This window comes from Carettochelys insculpta, chromosome 32, assembly GCF_033958435.1.
Source record: "Carettochelys insculpta isolate YL-2023 chromosome 32, ASM3395843v1, whole genome shotgun sequence".
Classification (NCBI taxonomy): domain Eukaryota; kingdom Metazoa; phylum Chordata; order Testudines; family Carettochelyidae; genus Carettochelys; species Carettochelys insculpta.
In genome coordinates this window covers 2,740,279-2,760,251 of record NC_134168.1, presented here as the reverse complement: position 1 = coordinate 2,760,251, position 19,973 = coordinate 2,740,279, and the positions used below count along the sequence as shown (strand labels likewise).

Below are 19,973 nucleotides of genomic sequence, written 5' to 3'. Positions count from 1 at the left end.
TTTGTTAGGCTTTAAAGTTCTACTTGACTCTTTTTTTGTTGTGCCAGCTTAGGTTACAGACAGCAGGAGGTCATGCTTAGCCATTGTGAGCTGCTCAGCCTGTCACATATGCATCCAGCCTGACTCTAACACACATCACACTGGGACCAACTCTGCACTCGATGACCTCACAAGGTCCCTTCCAGCCCTAGGAGTCTAGGATTCTATAACAAACAAAACTATTCTCTATGACTGCTTTTCTGTTTTGATAGAATACAGACTAACAGGGCAATCCCTCTATTCACAGGTCGAACAGTAACAGAGAGGGAGCCCTGCTAGTCTATTTACTATCAAAACAAAATAGCAATCCAGGAACAGTTTAAAGACTAACAAAATAATTTATGAGGTGAGCTTTTGTGGGACAGACCCACTTCTTCAGGCCATAGTCTGTTCTGGTATGGCTATGGTCTGAACAACATTATTTTGTTAGTCTTTAAAGTGCTACTTGACTGCTTTTTTGTTTTTATTCACAGGTTGTTTAGTTGATCACTGAGCCATTAAGCTTCTGTGGCAGCAGAGATGGCCCTCATTAGCACATTTAGAATTATAAACAGATTGACACCTCACAATTTCTAGCATCTCATAAAAGACAAAAAAGCAGTCCTGTAGAACTTTTAATTTATTAGGTGATGAGCTTTTGTGGGACAGACCCATTTATTCAGATACATTATTTTATTACTCTTTAAAGTGCTACAGGACTTCCTTTTTTGTTTTGATAGAATACAGAGTAACATTGCTGCCTCTCTGTCACTATTCTCATACAAGAATGATACATGCATAGAAATGGGATCCACAGTTCAGCAGACTGCAGCATTAAAATGCATAGTAGCAGAGAGGTACCCCTGTTAATCTGTATTACAACAAAACAAAATAGCAGCCATGTAGCACTGTAAAGACTAATAAAATTTATTAGATAAGTGGGTCTGTCCCCCAAAAGCTCATCATCTATAAATTATTTTGTTAGTCTTTAAAGTGCTACATGACTGCTATTATCAGAGGGGCAGCTGAGTCAGTCTGTATCTTCAAAAACAACAAGCAGTAATAGACTAACAGATATTTTGGAGCATGAACTTTCATGGGCAAAGACCTGCTTCATCAGATGCACGAGTGCGGGGGGTGGTTTCAGATATGCTGCAAAATATCTGTTAGTCTATTACTGCTTGTGATGGTTCTGGGGTCCCCCAAGCTCTGCACCCCATCTGCAGGCAGGAGTGACTCTCACTCAGCAGGAGAACAGCGGGTTCATTAGCCGACAGGACACAGCGTCGTACAGAGGAGTCAGTGCAGCCGGCAGAGACAGCCAGTCCCATCCATGCTGTGGAGAGGAGGCCCTGAGGGGCCCCCAGAGCCAGGGCCTGGCCCGCTCCTTTGTCTCTCTCTCCCCCAGCCCAGACTCACTGCTTCCAACTCCCAGTTCCAATTCAAACCCCTCGGCTCCACCTCCCCCTTTGTCTGCAGCCCAGAGGTGTCACCTGGTCGCCAGGTTACCCCCAGCAGGAGCCCCCCACCCTGTGTGAGCCACACACACACACACACCTATCCCTCGCTCCATCATGCTGCTATTAAAATTCATATTTTATATTTTATATATTTTATTTTATATATTTTATATTCATATTTTATACATATTTATATTTTATACATATTTTATATTCATATAGTCATGATTTTGTTTTAAAATTCATAGGTTACTTCATGTGTTTTGCATAACAAAATAATTTATTAGGTGATGAGCTTTCCTGAGGTGAAAGAAGTGGGTCTGTCCCACGAAAGCTCATCAGCTGATAAATTATTTTGTTAGTTTTTAAAGTGCTACACAACTGCAGGTTTGTTTGGTTAGAAAACAGACACAGGGTTACTTTTCTGTTCCTGTTTTACATGAAGCATCTCTGAGTTCTGCATATTCGTATTCCTAGTCCTGGCTTCATGAGGGGGTGTTTCAGGGGCACATGGCCGTGGCCGTATAGGGGACTTTGTGCCATTCGAAGAGCTGCTGGAGGGATGGGAGAGGGGGATGTGACTCTGGTGGGACAGGACAAAGGCTCTGGGCTGGTGTGATGGTCTCTCTCTGCCCTGCCCAGAACTCACTCTAAGGAGATGGTCTCCATGGGCAGTGAGGACCAGCTCTTTGCCAGGGGCGAGTCCCGGCTGAGCAGCTTGCTGAGGGGGGCACTGTCAGCGTCGCAGGGTCACTGGCGTGCCTTGGGGGCAGGACTGGGAGCAGCGTGATGGGGGTCTCCTGGGGTGGGAGGGGTCCTTAGGGCTTCTATCTGGAGCAGGGTGGGCAGGGTCCCTCCACGGTGCTCCCCTCTGTAGCTGCCCGTACCCATGCCTCAGTGGCCCTCTCTTCCTTCAGCCCCTGGGCTGGGGCTCTGTGCTCCCCTCTGGCTGCCATGTTGTCCCCGCACCCTGAACCCCTGGGCCCACTGGGTGATGCCAGCTCTGGGCCCCTGTGGGGCACTGCCTAGGGGTCTGCTCACTGCTGGAGCACTTGGGGGAGGAGGAGTGGGGTCTGCCCTCCCCGCAGCGAGCTCCTGGGGAAGATGTGGCTGTGGGAGGGCTGGTGGGTCTCTGCCAAGGCCCCTCTTCCCCGTTGCTGATACACGGCACCTTGTGGGCAGGCACAGGTGCAGGTCCTGGGACCTCACCTGCCTCTCGGTTCTCTTATAGTGCCCAAGACAATGACTGGCACAGGACCTGCTGGTGCACAGGGGGCGTCGTCTTCTGGGGGGGCAGAGTCGCCAGGAGGCTCTGCCCCAGGGCAGCGCCAGCCAGTGAGTATGGGGGGAAGAGCAGCGGGGTCTGCGTGGCAGGTGTCTGCCTGTCTCTGCCTCCATCCTGTCAGCTCTGGGATCCACGGGTTCAGCTGTCACCTCCCTTCCCTAACCCAGGGCAGGGCTGGGCTGGGCTGCAGGGCAGGGTCCATCCAGCCATCGGTCAGAGAGGCTGCTGGCTCTGTGTCTCTGCGTGCATGTCTCACGGCTGTCTGCTGGGCTGGCTGTGTGTCTGGCTGTGCCTGGCAGGCCAGATGTGTGCAACTGAATGGCTGTGTCTGCCACCTGTGTGTGGCTGTGCCTGGTGGGCTGTGCCTGGTGGACTGTCTGGCTGTACCTGATAGGCTGGCTGGCTGGCTGTACCTAGTGGGCTGGCTGTGCGGGTGGCTGGCAGTCTGTGTGTGTCTTGTCTGGCTGGCTGGCTGACTGGTTGTTTGGCTGTGCCTGGTGGGCTGGCTGTGCGTGGTGGGGTGGCTGGCTGTGCCTGACTGTGTGTGGTGGGCCGGGGGTGTGTGGTGGGCTGACTGGCTCTGCGTGGTGGGCTGGCTGGCTGTGTCTGGCTGTGCATGGTGGGCTGGCTGCCTGTGTCTGGCTGTGTGTGGCAGGCTGGCTGGCTCTGTGTGGTGGGCTGGCTGGCTGTGTCTGGCTGTACGTGGTGGGCTGGCTGTGTCTGGCTGTGTGTAGTGGGCTGGCTGGCTGTGTCTGCCTGTGTGTAGTGTGCTGGCTGGCTGTGTCTGGCTGTGCGTGGTGGGCTGGCTGGCTGTGTCTGGCTGTGCATGGTGGGCTGGCTGCCTGTGTCTGGCTGTGTGTGGCAGGCTGGCTGGCTCTGTGTGGTGGGCTGGCTGGCTGTGTCTGGCTGTACGTGGTGGGCTGGCTGTGTCTGGCTGTGTGTAGTGTGCTGGCTGGCTGTGTCTGGCTGTGCGTGGTGGGCTGGCTGCCTGTGTCTGGCTGTGTGTGGTGGGCTGGCTGGCTGTGCCTGGCTGTCATCTCTAATGGGAGCCTTAGGAGCAACTTAAAGTCACTGGAGAGACAGCGGGGGCAGGGAGAGTGCTACATAATACAGATGGAGCTGTGCAGCCCTGCCCAGTAAGTGGCTAAGATGAGCAGCTCTGCAGGCCCCAGGCTGCCTCCCAGCTCCACCCCCAAGCTGGGAGCTGCTGGTGCTGCAGGCCCCAGGCTGGTTCCCAGCCCACCCTGAGCTGGGAGCTGCTGGCGCTGCAGGCCCCAGGCTGGTTCCCAGCCCTGCCCTGAGCTGGGAGCTCCTGGTGCTGCAGGCCCCAGGCTGGTTCCCAGCCCAACCTGAGCTGGAAGCTGCTGGCACTGCAGGCCCCAGGCTGGTTCCGAGCCCCGCCCACAGGTGGGAGCTGCCACCTGCCAGCCATCTGCCCTGGCCCCAGCCCCTGGCATCCTCACAAATGACCTTTTCTTTGCTTGCCAGAGATGGCCATGGCCCCCCTGACCTGGCGACCCCGCTCTGACATGGGCCCTGAGGTACCGCCTCTGGGCACCTGTCTGTCTGCGTGTCCGTCTGCCCTGCTCCAGCACACGGGCAGGATACCCACCCCTCCCACACTGCGTCTGTCTGCCCTGTCCCCTCCCCAACTCCGTGTGTCAATCTGCCCCCTAGCCTCTCATGTCCGTCTGTCCCTACCTGGGGGTCTGTCTGTCCCCTTGTCCCCTCGTGTCAGTCTGCCCCTCCCCAGGCACTCACCCCCGTCTCTCTCCCCACAGAGCTGGGGCTGGAGCCTGCACAGGAAGCTGTTTGCCTCACAGAACAGGACAGTGTGAGCCCTGGGCACTGTACCCCACAGGCAGTGCCCCCCAGATCCACTCCACCGCCAGCCACTGCCCCCCAGTTTGTGCCCTCCCTGCACCCACATGAGGCCCCAGCCTCCACCCCCGGATCCTGCCCTTCCAACCCCCACAGCCACTGCCCTCCTTCATGGGACCACGAGGACCCTTTAGTTACTACCCCCACCCCATGCTCTGCACCCTGCAGCTAAACCGAGAGTATGTTCAGTGTCCTGCTGCCTCCCCGGCCCTCTGGGTCTGCATCCCACCCTCATTTCCTCCCCCCAAAGCCCATGCTGCTGTGGGGGGATCAGGGGACAACCAGCCCCCCAAGGCTGTGAGCAGGAAAGTGCTGTGGCCCAGGCTTCAGAGCAGCAGGACTAACACCCAGCCAGAAGAGCAGTGGTACTCATGTATCCTGAGCGGCACCTGCAACTGTACCAGCACCACTCACACACGGACCCTGCACACCCATCGGTCCCCACTTGCACACACACAGCCCGTGGCAATTGCCACTCATATGCACACTGATCCCTGTCTCACCCAGCCGTCCCTCCTTGTGCAATGACCCCTCCCTGTGTGCACACACTGATCCCTGTCTCACCCAGCCGTCCCTCCTCGTGCGATGACCCCTCCCTGTGTGCACACACTGATCCCTGTCTCACCCAGCCGTCCCTCCTCATGCGATGACCCCTCCCTGTGTGCACACACTGATCCCTGTCTCACCCAGCCATCCCTCCTCGTGCAATGACCCCTCCCTGTGTGCACGCACACATGGATCCCTGTCTCACCCAGCCATCCCACCTCGTGCAATGACCCCTCCCTGTGTGCACGCACACACGGATCCCTGTCTCACCCAGCCTTCCCTCCTCGTGCAATGACCCCTACCTGTGTGCACGCACACACGGATCCCTGTCTCACCCAGCCTTCCCTCCTCGTGCAATGACCCCTCCCTGTGTGCACGCACACACGGATCCCTGTCTCACCCAGCCGTGCCTGCGCAATGACCCCTCCCTGCACGTGTGCTTACACTGATCCTTGTGTCGCTGAGCTATTGCTCCACATGAAATGGCCCTTCTGTGTGTGTGCGCGCACACACACATATTTGGGGCCCTGTTTGCACTCCCAGTCCAGCCTGCACACGTCCATTTGTGCTCCTGGGCCAACCCTTCTCCCTCCCCCAGTCCTTTCCGGGGGCAGGTGTAGGCAGCACAGTGACTGCAAGGCAGACACAATGGCACAGGGGTGACCCACCCCATCAGCAGTGGGCTGGAGCATTGTGGGAAATTCAGTGCCTGGCCAACCCGAGTAGCTTGCAACATTCCCCACTGGGGATTGTGGATCATCGTGGGAGATTCACGGCCTGGACCACTGGAGCATCCTGGGACATTCCCCACTGGGGATACTGGAGCATCCTGGGAAATTCTCTGCCTGGGCGACTGGAGCATCCTGGGGAGTTGGCTGTGGAAACTCGGGGTGGGGACTACGGAGCGTGTAATATACAGTACATTTACCGAGGGAGCTGGACTGGCAGTGAGGGTGGTGGCTGCAGCTGCCAGGGGCTCCAGGGGTGGACTGCAGGCTGCTGTCCCATGGAGCCCTGAACTGGTTCCTCCTGGGACCTGGCTGGTGGGTGGAGGGCTGGGGTGCCTGGAGCCAGAAGCCAGTTGCTGTACATACTCCCAGCCTTTTATAACCTGCACACAAATAAAGCTGCGCTAGACGCTGTCTCAGTCACTGTTCCCACACTGCAGCCAGCCCCTGTGTGGGACCAGCTCTGGGCCGGCACCTCTGAGGCATAGCTTGACCATGTGTCCTGCCATCACTGCACACTGGGGGCGGAGCCACGTTCCCTGTAAGCTGAGCACTGGGGCAGCCACCCAGATGACTGGCAGAGAGCCCCTGGCCAGCAGCATGTGCATCTGCTGGTGGGGATGGTGCACATTTGCACGTGCCTTGTGCATGTAGCATAATTTATTCAGCACATGGCTGGAAGAAGTGTGAGGAGCCATGATCCAGAGACATCCCAGTCCCAGCTCAGGGGCTGTGACACCCAGGAATGGCCCCACCCCCACCCCCACCCCCATCCTGCAGCTCCGTGAAATCATAGGCCTGGAAGGGACCTTGGGAGCTCATCCAGCCCAGTGCCTGGCAGGACTAAGGCCGCCCTGAAAAACGAGCCGTCCTGTAGCACCTGACAGACTAACACTTTGTGTGTTAGGTAATGACGGTCGGGGTAGGACCCGCTGCCTCAGGTACAGACTAGCTGACTGGCGCAGCTGCCCCTCTGAGACCAGCCCTGCCAGGTGCTTGCCTAACCCTGCACCACATCATCTGCAGTGCTGGAGATCTCACCAATGTGGGGGCGTCTGAGGGCCCTGCACTGCCCGACGCTCTGTCAGCAGGCAGGACAGGAGGGCCATGGGGCGACAGGGACACAGTGTCGACCAGACTTGTCAGCACAGGAACCAGGAGTGGTCAGTACAATCCATCGTGGGGAGAGGGGAGCCCGGAGGTTAGGGTCCTGTTCTCGCGTGCCCCCTCCGGCTGCTCTTCCCTGCACCACACACGTCCCGTTCTTTCAGCCTTCCCCACCGGTTGCGAGCCTCCAGCCTTTTCCTCGCTGCCTTCTGTCCCCATCTGCACAGCGTGCCCCACTTGAGGGAGGCCTGCGCAGTGCCGAGCAGAGCAGAGGCAAGGAATGACTTCTCCTGTCTTGCTCACAGCTCTCTTCTGAATGTGTCCCAGGATGACGTTTGCTGCTTTCTGGTAATGGTGCTGTGCCGCTGGCCCGTGTTTAGCTTGTGGTCTGCCCTCGTCCCCAGATCCCTTTCTGCGGCGCTCTGGGGACTTTATTTCCCACGGCTGAATATGGGACAGCTGGTAAAATGCCTGTCATTCAAGTGAGTGTGGTGACACTCAGAGAATCACAGACTCCCAGGACAGGAAGGGACCGCAGGAGTCATCGAGTCTGGCGCCCTGCCCAAAGCAGGACCAGCCCAACCAACTGATCCCAGCCAGGGCTTTGTGTGATGGAGTGGGGGTAGTGCATGTGAGATACAAGCAGAGCAGCTCCCAGCGGCTAAGGATGACCCTGGGGCTATAACCTAGGCTGGCAGGTAACACCTCAGCCCTGAACAAAGAGGAGGGTGGAGCCGAGCTGTTTTTGAATCGGGGGCAGCAGTTAGAGGCTGGGGGAGAGGGAGCTGGAAGGCAGCCAGCCAAAAGCTACACCCAGAGGGGCACGCCTCAGACTTCTCTCCCCAGGACAGGTTGGAATGACTGTCTCTGACTGCTGTACTGACACTTCTGTGAGAAACTGGGCATCTGTTGCCTAATAAACGTCTTGTTGTACCTGCTGAGTGAGAGTCACTCCTGCCAGTGGATGGGGTGCAGTGCATGGGGACCCCTGAACACCATCACACTGGTGTCAGAAGTGGGATGCACTGCATCCACGGATGAGCTCCCAGCAGTGGCTGACTGAGCGCAGGAGAAGGAAGGGGCCTCACAAGAGCCAGAGGTGGAACAGAGCCATTCATGCAGCTGCTGCTGGTGAGTGGATACCCCGGGAGACAGTGGGGAGATGGATTATACCTGATTCCTGAAGGCAGAGCTAGCGGGGCTGTGCAGAGAGAGGGGCCTGACCATGGGGAAGGCGACCAAGGCCCAGCTGATTGCCCATCTGGAAGAGAATGACCGATCCGGGGGGGGGCAGAGCCTGTCCTGGCAGGAAGTGGCCGGTCACGCTCGGGAAGCGTTTCGGATTCTCCGACAGGAGCAGGGGCTCGACGCCGTCAGACAGACACGGTGCCCACCAGGTTGTGCTCAGATAGCAGTAGTCCATCGCGGGCAGAGTACCCCGCCGCAGAGCTGCAACAGCTGGAGCTCGAGGTGAGATTAAAGGAACTGGAAGCCCAGGAACGGCACAGGGAACATGAGCGCCAGGAACGGAAAAGAGAGCGTGAGCACAAGCGCCAGCTACAAGAGAGACAGCGGGAGGAGAGAGAGCGAGAGCGGGAGCATAAGCAGGCCATGGCAGAGGCAAGACACCAAGAGGCCCCAGCTGCAGTAAGCGGGGAGAGGGCCAGACGGCTCGGGGTAGCCAGTCACTTGAAGACGCACGTGCTGGCCTAGTATCAGGACCCAGGGGACATGGACGAGTTCCTTACCGCCTTTGAGCGAGCCTGCGAGTTGCACGAGGTTCCACCAGCCGAATGGCTCTGACACCTCACCCCCTTGCTGGGCCAGAAGGCCACAGCGGTGCTCAGCCAGCTGGAGGGGCTGCAGCCTGGGTTCTATGAACGGGTCAAACAGGCCCTGCTGCATAAGTTCGGGCTGACTCTGGAGATGTACAAAAAGAGGTTCCAGGAGGTGCAGAAGAGGCCAGAGGAAACCTATGTAGATGTGGCCTCCCGCCTGAGGCAATACTACCGGAAGTGGGTGTTCGGGATGGGAGCCCAGTCCTTAAAGGACCTGGTCGAGCTGGCAGTCCTGGAGCAATTCTATGAGAAGTGCTCACCTGACCTGAGGGTGTAGCTTGTGGACCGGAGGCCTGGGGATTCATACAATGCAGGGAAACTGGCAGATGACTTCACAAACAGCCGGGCCATGTTTGAAAGTGAGCCCCACAAAGAGAGGGAGTCCTGGAGAGAGAGGGAGTCCCGGAGAGACCGAGAATCTCAGAGAGACCGGTTCCTGACTGTATGGCAGAGGGGACCACCTCTTGGGCGAGCCCAGGAAAGAGGGGCTGGCCACCCACCCTCCCCCAGAGAGCCAAACAGAGCCTGGACAGAGCAGCCGGCCCGAGGGACACAACAAGACCTGGGCTGTGTGATGGAGTTCAGGGGTCCCCCTGCACTGCATCCCGTCCGCTGGCAGGAGTGACTCTCACTCAGCAGGTACAACAAGACGTTTATTAGGCAACAGATGCCCAGTTTCTCACAGAAGTGACAGTACAGCAGCCAGAGACAGTCCTTCCAACCCGTCCTGGGGAGAAGACCCCGAGGGGGGCCCCTCTGGGGTGTAGCTTCCCCCCTCCCCCGGCTGGCTGCCTTCCCTCTCTCTTCCCCTCCCTCTAACTGCCGCCCCCGATTCAAAAAAACAGCTCGGCTCCTCCCTCCTCTTTGTTCAGGGCAGAGGTGTTACCTGCCCGTTGTAGCCCCAGGGTCATCCTTAGCCACTGGGAACTGTTCTGCTTGTCTCTCACATCCAGCCTGAGTCTCACATTTGCACTCCCCCCCACTCCATCACAGGCTGTTATCGCTGTGGGCGGAAGGGGCATAGATCAGCCCAGTGCCCCAGGCTCCCAGACAGGTTGAGCAGGCTGGGGGCCATGGGGTCAACTGGGTGGAGTCCCAGAAGCCAGAGGGGCTGGTGGCCAAGGCGGGTGGTGCTGACAGTGGGTGCTTGGATTGGGCCAAGTCCGCCCCACAGGCCAGCTCCTCAGGGGGACCAAATGCTCAGAGGTCAGTTTACAGAGTGGGGGCGGCAATGCCTCTGCGGAGCGAATGTCCCACAACCCCTCGAGGTAGACAAGAGAAAGGTCACGGGGTTCTGGGACACAGGCGCCGACGTGACGCTGGCCCGACCCGGGGTGGTGGCACCGGGCCTCATGATACCCAATTCCCACCTGACTGTAACAGGAATTGACGGGACCCCTTTCAAGGTGCCCATGGCAAGGGTGCACCTGAAATGGGGGAAGAAGGAAGGCCCCAAGGAAGTGGGCGTGCACAGCCATTTGCCGGCGGATGTACTGATGGGGGGTAGCCTGGAGAACTGGCCAGGTGAACGCCTTCATGCCCTGGTCTTGACCCGTAGCCAAAGGAAACGAGGGGTGCGCTCCCCAGATTCGGGGGTACAGGCCCAGCCAAAGTCACAGGAGACACAGGGACCAACCCTGAGAGAAAGGGGGGCCCCAAAAACCAGATCTCACAGGCCAGGGGTGCTGGAGCCAGGCAGGGAAGGGGAAGTGGCTTCCGCCCCTGCCCCAGCCGAAGAATTCCAGGCAAAACAGCAGAGAGACCCCTCCTTGCAGAAGCTGAGGGAACTGGCCAGTCTCAGCCCAGCTCCACAGCTGGGGGAGGGTTGCAGGGAGAGATTCCTGTGGGAAAAGGGATTCCTGTACCGGGAATGGGTTCCCAGATGCAAAGCGGAGCCATGGAAGGTCCAGAGGCAACTGGTGGTTCCCCAAAAGTACCAGCGCAGGTTGCTGTACCTAGCCCATGATGTCTCGCTCGCAGGACACCAGGGGATCCACCGCACCAGGGAAAGGTTGTTACAGAACGTTTTTTGGCCAGGGATCTTTGCAGCTGTCCGTCAATATTGCCTGTCCTGCGATCCCTGCCAGAGGGTGGGGAAGACCCGAAACAAGGGGAAAGCTGCCCTGAAGCCACTGCCCATCATAGAGGAGCCTTTCCAGAAAGTGGCTATGGACATAGTGGGACCCTTCAGCAAGGCAACGCGTTCGGGGAAGAAATATATTTTGGTGGTGGTAGATTTTGCCACGCGATACCCAGAAGCAGTGGCCTTGACCTCTGTCAACGCTGACACCATGGCGGATGCACTGCTGTCCATTTTCAGCAGAGTGGGGTTCCCCAAGGAGGTCCTCACAGATCAGGGGTCCAACTTCATGTCGGCCCTGCTGCAAAGCTTGTGGGACAAGTGTGGGGTCCGGCACACCTGGGCCACAGCCTACCACCCACAGATCAATGGGCTGGTGGAGAGGTTCAATGGGACTCTAAAGCAGATGCTGAGAACCTTCATGAATCAATACCCCCATGACTGGGACAAGTACCTACCCCACCTGCTGTTTGCATACAGGGAGGTGCCCCAGGAATTCACAGGGTTCTCCCCGTTTGAGCTGCTGTATGGAAGGAGGGTACGGGGACGCTTGGACTTGCTCAGAGAAGAGTGGGAAGGGACGGCCTCTCCTGAAGGGGAGTCAGTAGTACAGTATGTACTGACCTTCTGGGAAAAACTCACCGAGCTCATGGGCCTGGCCAGGGAGAACCTCTCCAGGGCTCAAAGGAAGCAGAAGGTCCGGTATGACTGTAATGCCCGGGCCCGACCCTATGCCACTGGGGACCAAGTGATTGTCCTTACAGATGTGAAACAATCGCATATAAAAAAATCCAACGCATCTGTGAAAGGCGGACATATAAATAGTGGTAGTTTTTTAAAATGCTTTTACACAAATGCCAGGAGTCTGTCTAATAAGATGGGTGAACTGGAGTACCTCATATCAAAGGAGGAAGTTGACATAATAGGCATCACAGAAACATGGTGGAATGAGGACAATCAGTGGGACACTGTCATACCGGGATATAAATTATATCGGAAAGACAGAACAGGTCGTGCGGGTGGTCGAGTGGTACTATATGTGAAGGATAATATAGGATCAAATGAAGCAAAAATCCTAAAGGAATCAAAATGTTCCATAGAATCATTATGGATAACAATTCATTCCTCTAATATGAATATGGCATTAGGAATATATTACCGACCACCTAACCAGGACAGTGATAGTGATGCTGAAATGTTAAGGGAGATTAGAGAGGCTATCAAAATAAAAAACACAGTAATAATAGGAGATTTCAATTATCCCCATATTGATTGGGTACATGTCACCTCAGGACGGGATTCAGAGATTAAATTTCTTGATGCCTTAAATGACTGCTTCTTGGAGCAGCTAGTACAGGAACCCACAAGGGGAGAGTCAATTCTCGATCTAGTCCTGATTGGAACGCAGGATCTGGTCCAAGAGGTAACTGTTACGGGACCGCTTGGAAATAGTGACCACAATATAATAACTTTTAATATTCCTGTGTTGGGAAGAACACCGCAGCGGTCAAACCCTCCGGCATTTAATTTCAAAAAGGGGAATCACACTAAAATGAGGAAGCTAGTTAAACAGAAACTAAAAGGTAGAGTAACTAAACTAAAATCCCTGGAAGCTGCATGGAAACTGTTTAAAGACACCATACTAGAGGCCCAACTTAAATGTATACCCCAAATAAAAAAACACAGTAAGAGCCCTAACAAAGAACCACCATGGCTTAACAGCCATGTTAAAAAGGCAGTGAGAGAGAAAAGGGCAGCTTTTAAAAAGTGGAAGTCAAATCCTAGTGAGGAAAATATAAAGGAACACAAACACTCTGAAATTAAGTGTCATAAGGTAGTAAGAAAATCCAAAAAAGATTTTGAGGAACAGCTCGCCAAAAATTCAAAAAATGATAGTAAAATGTTTTTAAATACATTAGAAGCAGGAAGCCCGCTAAAAAAGCAGAGGGGCCCTTGGACGATAAAGATATAAAAGGAGCGATCAAGGAAGACAGTGCCATTGTGGAGCGATTAAATGATTTCTTTGCTTCAGTCTTCACGGCTGAGGATGTTACAGAGGTTCCTAAATCTGAGCCAGCCTTTTTAGGTGACAAATCTGAGGAACTCTCCCAGATTGAAGTGACATTAGAGGAGGTTTTAGAGTTAATTGATAAGCTGAATATTAACAAGTCTCCAGGACCAGACGGTATTCACCCAAGGGTTCTGAAAGAACTCAAATGTGAAATTGCGGAGTTATTAACAGTGGTTTGTAACCTATCCTTTAAATCCGCTTCAGTACCCAATGACTGGAAGACGGCCAATATAACGCCAATATTTAAAAAAGGCTCTAGAGGAGACCCTGGCAATTATAGACCGATATGTCTAACATCAGTACCAGGCAAATTGGTAGAAACAATAGTAAAGAATAAAATTGCAAGGCACGTAGAAGAGCACAAATTGTTGGGCAAAAGTCAGCATGGTTTCTGCAGAGGGAAGTCGTGTCTAACTAATCTATTAGAATTCTTTGAAGGGGTTAATAAACATGCGGACAAGGGGCACCCAGTGGACATAATATACCTAGATTTCCAGAAAGCCTTTGACACGGTCCCACACCAAAGGCTTTTATGTAAATTAGGCGGTCATGGGATAGGAGGAAAGATCCTTTCATGGATCGGGAATTGGTTAAAAGACAGAAGACAAAGGGTTGGAATAAATGGTAAATTTTCACAATGGAGGGGAGTAACTAGTGGTGTTCCCCAGGGGTCAATCCTGGGACTGATCCTGTTCAACTTGTTCATCAATGATCTAGAAAATGAGGTAAGCAGTGAGGTGGCAAAGTTTGCAGATGACACCAAGTTGTTCAGGACAGTCAAAATCAAAAGGGATAGTGAAGAACTACAAAAAGATCTCAGCAAACAGTGATTGGGCAGCAAAATGGAAAATGAAATTTAATGTGGGTAAGTGTAAGGTAATGCACATTGGAAAAAATAACCCAAATTACACATACAACAGGATGGAGTCAAATTTAGCTACGACAGATCAGGAAAGGGATCTTTGAGTTATAGTGGATAGTTCTCTGAAGACATCCACGCAGTGTGCAGCGGCAGTTAGTAAAGCAAATAGGACGTTAGGAATTATTAAAAAAGGGATAGATAATAAGACAAAAGATATCATACTTCCCCTATATAAAACTATGGTACGCCCACATCTTGAGTACTGCGTGCAGATGTGGTCTCCTCACCTCAAAAAAGATATATTGGCATTCGAAAAGGTTCAGAAAAGGGTGACTAAGATGATTAAGGGTTTGGAACGGGTCCCATATGGGGAGAGGCTAGAGAGACTGGGACTTTTCAGTCTGGAAAAGAGGCGATTGAGGGGCGATATGATAGAGGTATATAAAATCGTGAATGGTGTGGAGAAAGTGAATAGAGAAAAATTATTTACTTGTTCCCATAATATAAGAACTAGGGGACACCAAATGAAATTGATGGGTAGTAGGTTCAAAACTAATAAAAGGAAATTTTTCTTCACACAGCGCACAGTCAACCTGTGGAACTCCTTGCCCGAGGAGGCTGTGAAGGCCAGGACTCTATTAGGGTTTAAAAAAGAGCTCGATAAATTTTTGCAGGTTAGGTCCATAAATGGCTATTAGCCAGGGGTAAAGTATGGTGCCCTAGCCTCCGGTACAAGGGCAGGAGATGGATGGCAGGAGATAAATCACTTGATCATTGTCTTCTGTTCTCCTTCTCTCGGGCACCTGGCATTGGCCACCGTCGGCAGATGGGATACTGGGCTGGATGGACCTTTGGTCTGACCCAGTATGGCCATTCTTATGTTCTTATGTTCTGTGCGGCGGAACAAGCTGCAAGCGGCCTGGGATGGCCCCTTCAAGGTCGTCAAACAGCTGAATGAGGTGAACTATGTGGTGGAACTGTCGAATCGGGCCCACAGCCACCAGGTCTAGCACGTGAACATGATGAAACCTTACTGGGACAGGGAGAACTTGGTGCTGTCCGTGTGCAGGCAGTGGGAGGGGCAGGGGGATGATTCCTTGGTGGATTGCTCACAGGGACTGGAGCCGGCTCCTTGCTGGAGTCTATTCCCCTCTCAGACCAGCTGACACCTGCCCAGCAGACAGAGATCAAGGAGGTGCTGCATTCACACCAACAGCTGTTTTCTGACAGACCCAGATGCACCTAGCTGTCCACCAAATAGAGACAGGCACCCACGCCCCTATCAAGTGTGTGCCATTCAGAGCCACAGGGAAGACGGCTCAGGACATAGAGCGGGAGGTTGAAGACATGCTGGCTCTGGGGGTGATCCAACCCTCCTCCAGCCCCTGGGCCTCTCCCGTGGTGTTAGTCCCTAAAAAAGATGGGTCTGTTCGGTTTTGTGTGGACTATTGCAAGCTTAACGCCATCACTGTATTGGATGCCTACCCCATGCCCAGGCCTGATGACCTTTTAGACAAGCTGGGGGGAGCCTGTTACCTCACCACCATAGACCTCACCAAGGGGTACTGGCAAGTGCCATTAGACCAAGATGCCCAGCTCAAGTCGGCTTTCATCACCCCGTGGGGCTCTATGAGTTCCTGGTCCTGCCCTTCGGCCTCAAGGGGGCACCCGCTACCTTCCAGTGTCTGGTGAACCAGCTACTGAAAGGGATGGAGAGCTTTGCCCTGGCTTACATGGACGACATTTGCATCTTCAGCCAGACGTGGGAGGACCATGTGTCCCAGGTCAAGTGGGTGCTGGACTGATGTCAGAAGGCTGGGCTGACTATCAAGGCAGGGAAGTACAAGGTGGGGATGGCTGAGGTGACCTACCTGGGCCACAAGGTGGGCAGCAGCTGCTTAAAGCCAGAGCCAGCTAAAGTGGAGGCTGTCAGAGATTGGCCCACACCCCAGACTAAGAAGCAGGTCCAGGCCTTCATTGGGATGGTGGGGTACTACCGGAGGTTTGTGCCCACTCAAGCTCCATTGCAGCCCCCCTCACGGAGCTATGTAAAAAGGGAAAGCCTGACAAGGTGGTCTGGACCGAGCAGTGCCAAGAGGCCCTCTGTGCGCTAAAGGAGGCACTGGTCAGGGCCCCAGTGCTGGCAAATCCAGACTTCAACAAACCCTTCCTGGTGTTCACCGATGCCTCAGACGTGGGGCTGGGGGTGGTGCTAATGCAGGTGAATGACAAAGGGGAGAAACACCCCATCGTGTACCTGAGTAAGAAGCTGCTGACCCGGGAGCAGAACTCCGCGGCCATAGAGAAGGAATGTCTGGCCATAGTGTGGGCGCTGGGGAAGCTGCAGCCATACCTGTTTGGACGGCGTTTCACCGATCACTCACCCCTGACCTGGCTGCATCACATGAACGGGGCCAAAGCCAAGCTCCTGCGGTGGAGTCTGCTCCTGCAGGACTACGACATGGAGGTGGTCCATGTCAAGGGGAACAACAACACCATAGCCGATGCCCTGTCATGCAGGGAGGGCCCTGAACTTCCCCAGGTCACTGGCTGAGTCACCCCACTCAGTTTGGTCTGGAAGTGGGGAGAGATGTGATGGAGTTGGGGGAGGGCATGTGTGAGACAAGCAGAGCAGCTCCCAGCGGCTAAGGATGACCCTGGGGCTATAACCTAGGCTGGCAGGTAACACCTCAGCCCTGAACAAAGAGGAGGGTGGAGCCGATCTGGTTTTGAATCGGGGGCAGCAGTTAGAGGCTAGGGGGAGAGGGAGCTGGAAGGCAGCCAGCCAAAAGCTACACCCCAGAGGGGCACCCCTCAGGCCCCTCTCCCCAGGACGGGTTGGAAGGACTGTCTCTGACTGCTGTACTGACACTTCTGTGAGAAACTGGGCATCTGTTGCCTAATAAACCTCCTGTTGTACCTGCTGAGTGAGAGTCACTCCTACCAGTGAACAGGGTGCAGTGCATGGGGACCCCTGAACCCCATCACACTTTATCCAGCTGGGACTTGAGCAGCTTGAGGGCTGGAGATTAATTCAGCTCTTAACTCAGTACCCCTGCACTGCACTGTTAAAAACTCCCAGGCCCAGCGGGGGACAGAAGACCTCAGGAGTCTGGGAGGGGGCGAGAGGATGACAGGCAGGTGGCTTGGGTGAAAGTGTGGGCTAACCAGGGGCCAGCAGGCTCAAGCCAGCTACATATGGCCAGTCTGGGTGAGTGGTGCCTCTCCACCCTCGTTCACCCCAGTGGCCTACCCAGCCTGCCTTGGTTGTGGCAGGTCAAAGTACAACCAAAGGTGGGGGAGGGCGCTCAGCTCAAGGAGCCTGAGAACGGCTCCAGGTGCCGGCAAGGGGTAGCTCTGGGCACAGGGAGGAGGTCCCCAGGGGGTAATCATCCTCAATCACTTACCCCACTTCCACCATGCATGGCCCCTTGGAACGCTGGCCACCAGGTCTGCTGCGTGGTGCGGGCAAGATAAGCCGGCCAGTTCTGCTCCTCACCTCCCCTCCCCGGCCCTCCACAGAGCCCCTTCTCAGAGCAGCTCCTGCAGGGGTGCAAGCACCCTCGTGAAAGAGCTTCTGACCCCCTGTGATGGAGTGGGGGATACGTGTGTGTGTCTCTCAGAGGTGCGGGGCTCCTGCTGAGGGTAACCTGGTGCCCAGGTGACACCTCTGGGCTGCAGACAAAGGGGGAGGTGGAGCCTGAGGGCTTTGAATTAGAACTGGGAGTTGGAAGCAGTGAGGCTGGGCTGGGACAGAGAGAGAGACAAAGGAGTGGGCAAGGCCCCTGGCTGTCTCCGCCGGCTGCACTGACTCCTCTGTGTTCTGTTGGCTAATAAACCCGCTGTTCTCCTGCTGAGTGAGAGTCACTCCTGCATGCAGACGGGTGCAGAGCTTGGGGGACCCTGAACCCCATCACACTGGTGTGAGAAGTGGGATGTACTGCACCCCGAGGACGGAGCATGCAGCAGTAAGTGACAGGGGGCCCAGGAAGAAGAAGAAGTGGGGCCTGTAAGACCCAGGTGTGCTGATGGGCAGTGAGGTGCAGTTCTCCAAGGCAGAGGGGCCTATGGTTGAACCTGAGCAACCGCAGTTGTGGTTCTCGAGAGGGGGTGTCACGTCCGAGGAGGGGTTACTCCTGGGAGTCTGTTGGAGTCGGTCCCAGAAGGTGGAAGGGCTGTGGTCCGAACCCCAGGAACAAGTGACCCATGAGGAGGCTGACGCTGAATGAGTTCTTCCCAAGAGAGTTTGGTCGTGGTCCTTGAGAGCGGGTGTCACACCCGCGGAGGGGTTCCTCTGGGAGTCTGTTGGAATTGGTCCTGGAGAACAGAGGGGTCTCTGGCCTAACCCCAGGGAGCTTGTGACCCGCAAGGAGCCTGGCACACTGAAGGGATTCTTCCAGGGATCGTGGGGTGCAGAGGGCATCAGCTTGAGAGCCTGCAACCACGCTCAGCAACTCCACTGTGAAGCGGCAGCACCTGGCAACTGAATCGAGATTAAAGGAGCTGGACAAGGCAGCCTGGATGTGCAGTGGCAGAGCTGAGGGTTAAAGAAACACCTGCAGGGGTGAGCCCAGATCAGGGCAGGGAACCCTGGACTGCATGGAGCTCTGAACCGAGTGGCCTGCCACAGCTCAAGGAGGGAAGAAGCTGTGGGCCTGGTGGGCCAGTAAGGGATAAACAGGGATTCATTTATGTGGATTCTGCATCTGGGACTCACAAAACAACTTTTAGAAACCAAAACAAAAAGCAGTCAAGTAGCACTTTAAAGACTAGCAAAATAGTTTATTAGGTGAGCTTTCGTGGGACAGACCCACTTCTTCAGACCATAGCCAGACCAGAACAGACTCAATATTTAAGGTGTAGAGAACCAAAAACAGTAAGCGAGGAGGACAAATCAGAAAAAGATGATCAAGGTGAGCAAATCAGAGAGTGGGGGGGAGGTCAAGAAAACAGTTTGGTTTGCAAATTTCCAGACTGGCTGGGAGGGGGCGTCTCCCTGAGATCATCAATGGCCCAGCTCTTATTAGAAGGGAGGGCACAGACAGAGAGATCAGATTTCCACCCCAGGGGGCAAGAGAGAAGGTTAGAACTTGGTTTTGCAAAGGAAAGGCCTCAGCCATTTAGGCCCCAAAATACCAGATTCTCAAGGAGATAAGGTTGTGCTCTACCAAAGAGCAAAGTAAATGTGTAATTGCAATGGGTTTGTTCTGTTACTCACGCTGACTGCTGTAACCAGTGGGTGCTGCTACCGAAAGCTGTAGAATTGTACCATGTACTGAATGTTTGGGAAGAGCCATGTGACATGATGACATTGATGTATAAGCAGGAATTGTGTGCTGAAGGAGTTTGTAATTCTGAAATGTCACCGTTGTTCTCTGTAACTAGTCCTGCAACCTCTCACATAAGGAGGAACATTCCAAACCTATTGTGTGGCACGGAAGGGGAAACTGAGGCACAACCATTTAGGTGGTCTGGCTAAATGCCAAGGGTGGAAAGCATTTGTACCTTCACTTACTGGACTGTAACTGAATTCCAAACATTTACTGGAGCAGCTGTATGGGCTGGTGGGCAGATGGGGCAGGGCCCAGACCAGAGAAGAACTGTTTGATCTGCTGGTGCTGATCTGCCTGCCCGACTTGAGAACGTGGCTGATGGACTGGAGACTAAACCAGGGAGACCAACCAACCAGAGAGAACCAAGGGGACCTGCCCGGCTGCACCACATGGAAGGGGCCAATGCCAAGCTACTGAGGTGGAGCCTCCCCCTGCTGGATTATGACGTGGAGGTGGTAACATCAAGGGGAGCACCGAGGGTACAGTCGAACTTCCCCAGGTCAGCGGCTGAGTGACCCCGCTCAGTTCGGTCTGGAAGAGGGGAGAGATGTGATGGAGTGGGGGATACGTGTGTGTCTCACACAGGGTGGGGGGCTCCTGTTGAGGGTAACCTGGCGACCAGGAGACACCTCTGGGCTGCAGACAAAGGGGGAGGTGGAGCCCGAGGGGGTTGAATTGGAACTGGGAGTTGGAAGCAGTGAGTCTGGGCTGGGAGAGAGGGAGACAAAGGAGGGGGCCAGGGCCTCGCTCCAGGGGCCCCTCGG

The 19,973-nt window shown here is 54.8% G+C and overlaps 2 protein-coding genes across 5 annotated transcripts in view; one reads left to right on the top strand and one right to left on the bottom strand.

Moving 5' to 3' along the window:
- ARHGEF40 (Rho guanine nucleotide exchange factor 40) overlaps window positions 1-5,748 on the top strand; it is a 41,875-nt gene extending 36,127 nt beyond the window's left edge. For all 4 annotated transcript variants that reach the window (XM_074982258.1, XM_074982255.1, XM_074982254.1 and 1 more), the window contains 2 exons: window positions 2,710-2,813; window positions 4,545-5,748. In XM_074982258.1, coding sequence (XP_074838359.1) covers window positions 2,710-2,813; window positions 4,545-4,601 — 161 coding nt within the window. In that variant the 3' untranslated portion in view covers window positions 4,602-5,748. The remainder of the gene's footprint in view (window positions 1-2,709; window positions 2,814-4,544) is intronic.
- LOC142004534 (uncharacterized) overlaps window positions 1-19,973 on the bottom strand; it is a 194,983-nt gene that overhangs the window by 109,719 nt on the left and 65,291 nt on the right. The gene's annotated exons all lie outside the window — the stretch shown is intronic.